Source organism: Pangasianodon hypophthalmus, chromosome 11 (genome assembly GCF_027358585.1).
Source record: "Pangasianodon hypophthalmus isolate fPanHyp1 chromosome 11, fPanHyp1.pri, whole genome shotgun sequence".
NCBI lineage: Eukaryota > Metazoa > Chordata > Actinopteri > Siluriformes > Pangasiidae > Pangasianodon > Pangasianodon hypophthalmus.
In genome coordinates, this window is record NC_069720.1 from 19,804,078 (window position 1) to 19,810,732 (window position 6,655).

A 6,655-nucleotide genomic window follows, 5' to 3' on the forward strand; every position below is an offset into this window, starting at 1 on the left:
GAGGTTATGGGGTATTTTGGGTGGCGTCCATCTTTAGCTAAGTAGAAATGCAAAAAGTAATGGTATAGCAAGATTCTTTTAAAATCTTAAAACTTTCACATAAAAATGATTCGGATATTGTCTATAATCATGCTGAGCAATAAGCAATGAGCAATTAAAGTGACTAATTGCAGTATTATGCAAAATTGTGCATTTCATGATTCAGATTTAGATACATTGCCTCCAGAATGTATTCACCCCTAGTGATTATTTTTCTTTTTGCTGTATTGCAACATGAAATTTAAGTATATTAGAATGGCATTTTTATCTGTTCCTTGTGAAATCACTTTGGACTTCAAAAGGCAAAGTCAAAGCCCATACTTAAATCCAATTGAAAATCTGTGGCATGACCTAAAAATTGCTGTCCATCAACATTCTCCATCTAATTTAGGAGAGTTGGAGAAAAGTTACATTGAGGAATGGAAGAAAATGCCAAAATCAAAATGTGTGAAGCTCATAGAGACATATCCAGGCCAACTCAAATGAACGAAGTATTCATTTAAATGAATTAAGTATTAACTCTGGGGGGTGAATAATTATCAATAAAGCAGTGTTTAGATTTATTAATGTAAATAATTCGGAGGTCATGTAAATAATTTATTTCATTTGATTTCTGTTGAGAGTCACTTCAAAAGGAGCAGAAAATAAAAATCCCATTCTGATATACTTAAATTGCAACACAGCAAAAAGAGAAATAACCCCTAGAGGGTGAATAATTTCTGCATAACTGCTGCATAGAATTTTGGTCTTTAATGCTTGTATTTTCTGGTGAGACATGAGACATGATTATGACCACATATCATGATTTCTGGATGTAAAATAAAAACTGTTTTAGATAGTCAGTCATTGGAAAATTACACCCTGTATTAGTTTGTGTGTGATTAACTGAAGTGATTATAGGGCAATTATAACAAGAACAGAGAAAATTCTATAATATTTTATATAGTTGCAGGTCACTGACAAATCAAAATTAGACAAATATTTTTATGATTCTGTAATAAAATAATTGTGATTATTATTTTATCAGTTGTATTCAATTAACAGTAATTGATAGTATTTACAAAGTCACACTGTTTAGAAAATAAACAAGAAGAACTGAAGATGTATATACAGTGTGTATATGTATATATACATATATATGCTTTAAACAAATACAGTAAAATACAAATTTAAATATTTTAATATCAAGAAAATATGTACAGTACAACATGTGTAATTGGCTCCTGTTTAGATTGCCTTTACCCCAGCCTTTGCAGGATATGTAAGGCTAAATGGTAAGCTTGCATTGTTAACAACAGTAATTATTAAACAGTTTAATTGACAAATAAAGCTTGCTATTAATTTAACATTCTTTTGTAAAGTTCACAGTGAAGTTTATTTGGCCTGATTTAAAAAGTAGTCATGGCCATTTCCACACTTCCCTGAGAGACTATACATTTTTAAAAATTATTATTTTATTATTTTTCACAAAATAGTTACCGTCATGTTTGACATGCAGTTGTTTAAGAACTGACAATACATTCATGTACAACTGAGTTTTTACAACCGATTAATACTGTCACAGTCACAGGTATTATTAATGCCTACAGTTCAAATACTTTTGCAGTTCACCTTAAGCTCATGAAAGTTAGAACCTCAAAATCACAAATTTTGAGCTGTTCTTCTGAGACTGGACTGGAGACCAGGTATACTTTGTGTCACTCGCTCCTCACGCCTCACCTGGTCTGTGCAAGAGATAAAAAGGCATGATTAAAAGACATTTTGATTATTCTGTGCAATTCGAACCCTTAAATCTCAATCAAATATATATAAGTTATGTGTGAATTTTTCAATAACAGAACAGCTCTAACAGTAGTTCTGGCTGTAATGTTGATGTGGTTGTTTCTATAGAAACAACTCATTCACAGGCATTTGTATGGCGGATACTTAACATAATCCAAGACTATTAATAAACTGCCTTTTTTTAAATGTGTTGTTATTTAACAAAGAAAAATCTTTAATTGCTTTAAATTAAAGATCTTTAGTTAGCATTTATGGAGTCTTGGGTTCTTTGTAAAGGTCGGAAATTTTTCTGCCATTGGTGAGTCTTCAAGACAGGGGGGGCCATTTTTGTAACTATTATTTTAGTGCTTTGTGGAAGTTTTATAAATTATAGACAGCAACAACAAGAAAACCTCTAGCCATCTACCTTTGGTGGTTGACTGCTGCCTGGCCTGCTTTGGACTGCAGTGTATGATCCAGGGAAACTCATCTGTCCTGTCCGACTCTGCTGTCCGAAAATCATGTGAGAATCCAGTCCATTCGGTTTTGGCATAGGGGGCTGCAAACCAAGTGATGACAATTTATTAAGCTTTTGATGAACTAAAGTCAGATGACTAAAAAAGGAAAAATGCCTGAGAAGGCTTGTAGTCATTTGAAAAGTTTAATAAAGTTATGACTGCTGGACCTGTGGTGTAGCCAATGGACATTGTTTTTGGATCTAATGTCTACAACAGCTAAATGAAATAGGAAAGACCTGCAAAACAATTTTCTTTTCTGCTCAAGGCTTTCTTACCTTTGGTAAACATGTAGCTTGCAGCAGCTGCTTTTCCTGGAGCAGTTGTTTCTTGTCGTTCAGCAGTGGCTCCACCAGTCTGTCCGTCATTTGCTGGGCCTCCTGAAGACGCTTTGTGCACTGCTCGGCTTCCTCAGCACGACTCTGGCTGCACTTCTGAATTTCAGAAGTTACGCGTTTGTTTTCAACTTCCAGTCGGCTGCTCTGTGCCTGAAGGGTTGAGACTTTGTCGCCAACTGAGTTCAGGTAGTTCTGGAACTTGTCTTCTACTTGCCGGGAAAGGTTTGTGCAGTTTGCATGGATCTTCTGCATTTGTTCTTGTTGCTTTGAACAAGTAAGATGGAAAGTAAAAGTGTCAGGGAAGAGGTTGTCAATCTTGGTGAGGAAAGCAGTCGTGACATCCTGGATGCCCTTCAGCGACATCACAAAGTCTTCCTTGCACTTCTTTTTGTACAGTTGAAGTTCAGAAGTCAGGTCGTCCTTTTCTTGTTTCAGTTTTATCATGGCAATCTCGTGCTTATTTTTATCTTTTATCGCACTGTCTAAGTCGAACTTCAGGTTTTGCACCGTTTGACTGAAATTGGTCTGGAGAATTACATACAGAGACTTCTGCTGGTCCAAGAGAGTCTGTAAGGTTCTTATGTGTTCTGAAAAGTGAAGGGTTAGGATTTCAGATACAGTGCTACTTGAGCTAAGTTGAGCCCACAATATATTCTTAATGCAATAGAATTGAAATCAGTCGTCAAAACTTACCACTTGTAGCACCGTTTGCTGGACATGGGGCTATATTCCGAAGTAGAGGCATCTTATTTGCATTACAACTAGCCTGTGGTTAAAAAAAAATCAAACAGATTTTAATGATCACTCAAATTCACTTAACTTAATTCTGTCTCATCCTTCTGCTTGTGCAGTGGTGACTGAACATTCCCAAAATGTAAGACGCAATACTGTACTGTAAGCCAAAATGAAAGAAGACTTACTAGTGTTTGCAAAAGTTTTGTGTTATTTCCTTTGGCAGCATCCAACTCTGCTGTAAGTTTCACCACTTTTTTATCAGCTGCGTCCTTCTCTGCCGTCTTGGTCTTAAGTGCGGCAGTGAGGTCAGCTTTCTCCTTCCTCAGCTTGGTGTTGTCCAACGAGAGCTTGTTGAAACTCTGCTCCAGCTCCTCCACCCTCTTCTCGTCAGCACTCTTCTCTGGCTGTCCGTACACTAAGAAGAGCACCAGGCTCACGATGATCAGAGACTGTATCAGTGAAGAGAAGAAGAAGATGATGCGTAGGTAATAACCACATCCTTTTCCCTTCGATCTGCGAATGTCCTGAGCCTTCAGTGCCACCTTGGGCCGAGTGTAATTGTTGTTGTACATCTCTGCCAAAAAATGTTTATCAGCCAAGAAGAATCACTATGAATATCACTATGAAGTTGAAGCCTTAGCAAATGCTTCTCAATTACATTTGTGCCATGTGAGCACATTGCTGCAGTGCTTATATATGCTGCTGTCCACATCCTGTAGGGTTGCTCTTTCCTGACCCTCCTCCAAGTGGCTATCTGTACTTCACACTGTGCTGTGGAGAGATTCCCCATGCCTCATTATCACAGCATATGACTGTTAACTAGTTAGGCTACACAACTTGGTAAACATATTATGGACACCCAAAGGAATTAGGAACTTTGGGTCACCTGCATATTCATGTCTCTGGATTTATTACCACCTTACTGTTCTTTACAGCACCTCTGAATTATATTGAATTATATTATTATGATTGAATATGTTTTATACCACAGCATCCTTGAAGTCTCAAATCTGATTAGTCAGAAGGTGTTGATTAATTTTCTATAATAGCATGACACTGTAAGAATTTACAGAATATCCTGTTTTACCTACATTGATCTTGCCATGAGAATAGCCATTGATGCTCTCATGGCACTAAAAGAACAATAAATGAAATGAAATAACAGCATGACTGGGACAGTAGTTTCGGCTACAGAGTTTATAATAATAATAATATTTATAATGAGTTTATAATATTAATAATAATTGCTCTGTTATTACTTATATTATTGTTTCTATAGTAACAAGGAACACAGGAACTTGTATGGCGGATACTCCATATAAACGGATTAATTGTTGATATGGTGAAGTTTTTATGAGGATTAGCATTATAGGAAGGAGTCTCCAGTGACAGTCTTTCGTAACAACTTTACAGTTTTTGACATGGAGGGCTTTGCGGTTTCTGCTTAACATGAAGAGCTACATTTTCAAGAGAGAAAAAAGAGAGATTGGTGAGGAAATGGACTGTTTATAGCTGTTCTAATTTAACTGCTAACAGGAACTAATGTGTTTTGAAGGCTTCCCACAACATTGAATGTAACTATAAATGGATAAAATATACAACATGTCGTTCTTTAATTAGTAAAGAATGTAATCATTGGCAACTTGCTGTGGTATAAGAGGAATAAAACAGGTCGGAACATGCTGTATTGGAAAATGATTAACTTTGTGGTATAACTATCCTGTTGTTGATTATTTTCTGTTGATTATTGTTTTATTCCTTACAAAAGGCATATTGCAAAGATATTGGTGTCCTCTTGCTTGTTGTAATATAATTAAAATTGCTCTTTATTTGCATAATTTTCACCAATATTTATTTTTATTGGATCATGTGAGTGATGTGAGTGATGTGAGAACAGGAACACTGTTGGCTAGGATGATCAAAGCAGACAATGAAAAAAATTTAAGATTTATATACATTCTCTGCAATGGAGTGTTGGTGATCTTAGTTTAATTTTGGTGTTTATCCCTGCTATCACCCCCTAATGCATGTCCAACCTACCCAGAAGGGGATTCCTCCTTGAATTGCCCCGCCCAAGGTTTCTTCATTTTATTTATTTGGTTTGAGAAAGTTTTTCCTGTTTATTCATTGATTTGGCTAGAGTCAAGCTTGTTATTTTGCACTATTGTGTACCCCAGGCTTGTATGAAAATGAAGCAAGATAACAATCTCGATAGCACTAATATTGATGTGAAAAAATAGAACAGTTGTATACATGTTCAACAATTACATTTTTTCTTTTTCTGTCAGCAGATGTTGTGATCCATCCCTACCATCTCTAACAAAAAGCTTTTGCATTATTTTCTATTTTAAATTGTGTATCAGTATCTGCAATCAAATTGGTTTAGACCTTCACCTTCATCTTATCCAAACTGCTGTGCCTCTTAAAACATACTTCAAGATTCAAGTGTAAAAAAAAAAAAGTGTGTCTGTGCATGTGCACACACATGTATAGCCACTATGTTTACTTATTCTTCCGATTTATTTCCATCTCCTGACCTTTTCCTCCCAAAAGCGTAAACTTTGACCAGTCAAGTCATTATGTCGCACAGGAAAAGCAACTCGCGAGTAAATGACAACATCCAAGCCTCCCTGTATCTCTTCCTTGATCAAAAGCCACACATAAACATGAGCGTTCAAAATAAGCCATCGAAATTTCAGCTTCCTGTGCTGCTGCTGCAACTGTTGGTGGGACAAGAAGGACAACAATAGTGACCTGTCAGCTTTTTTACCTTTTTTTTTGATGGAACGAATAACAATATTCCCAGCCTTGCAGGAGGTGCTAGTAGGCACGTTTGATCCTTTGCATTCTTGTTTGCAGCGATGACGTTCAGAGCCCAATCTCCTGTCCAGGACGGGTGTGAAAAGGGAAAATAACGAAAGCCAGGGGTTTTCCTGCAGTCTATTGTCTCCACTCCAATGTGTCCTCAGAGGAAAGCATAATTTATGGGGAACCTTTTTAAAAAGGGCAGAAAGTAATAAAGGGTCCTCACAGATAACAGATCAATTTTAAGACATAAACAGGATGATTGACCTACGAAAGATTTATAAGTTGTTCATTTCTGGTATTAGTTATTTTGGTTTAGAAAGTCTGTAACGAAATCTGTAACTCTTTTCTTTTCAAACGGGAGCTAATTTTTTAAAATATTGTTTTAGGATTACATCTTTTTTTAAACATCAGTTTGCCTTATGCACCATTAAATGTTTTTTTTTTATAGTTAACTAATCT

General features: G+C 36.2%; 1 protein-coding gene across 1 annotated transcript; it reads right to left on the reverse strand.

Moving 5' to 3' along the window:
* Nucleotides 1-1,196: 1,196 nt before the first annotated feature.
* On the reverse strand, nucleotides 1,197-4,064 carry plvapb (plasmalemma vesicle associated protein b). The gene is made up of 5 exons (XM_026928794.3): nucleotides 3,574-4,064; nucleotides 3,347-3,419; nucleotides 2,594-3,240; nucleotides 2,228-2,359; nucleotides 1,197-1,763 (listed from the first exon to the last, which is right to left on the reverse strand). The coding sequence occupies exons 1-5, from the start codon at nucleotides 3,958-3,960 to the stop codon at nucleotides 1,755-1,757; spliced, it is 1,248 nt and encodes a 415-aa protein (XP_026784595.1). The 5' UTR covers nucleotides 3,961-4,064; the 3' UTR covers nucleotides 1,197-1,754.
* Between the last annotated feature and the right edge of the window lie 2,591 nt (nucleotides 4,065-6,655).

Bases quoted from the DNA above. Each gene is read 5' to 3' on its own strand.
- plvapb (XM_026928794.3), bottom strand. From the start codon at position 3,960: ATGTACAACAACAATTACACTCGGCCCAAGGTGGCACTGAAGGCTCAG. The intron at 3,420-3,573 runs GTAAGTCTTCTT...TTTTAACCACAG, and splicing joins CAAAACTTTTGCAAACACTA to GCTAGTTGTAATGCAAATAA. The intron at 3,241-3,346 runs GTAAGTTTTGAC...TTCACTTTTCAG, and splicing joins AGCAAACGGTGCTACAAGTG to AACACATAAGAACCTTACAG.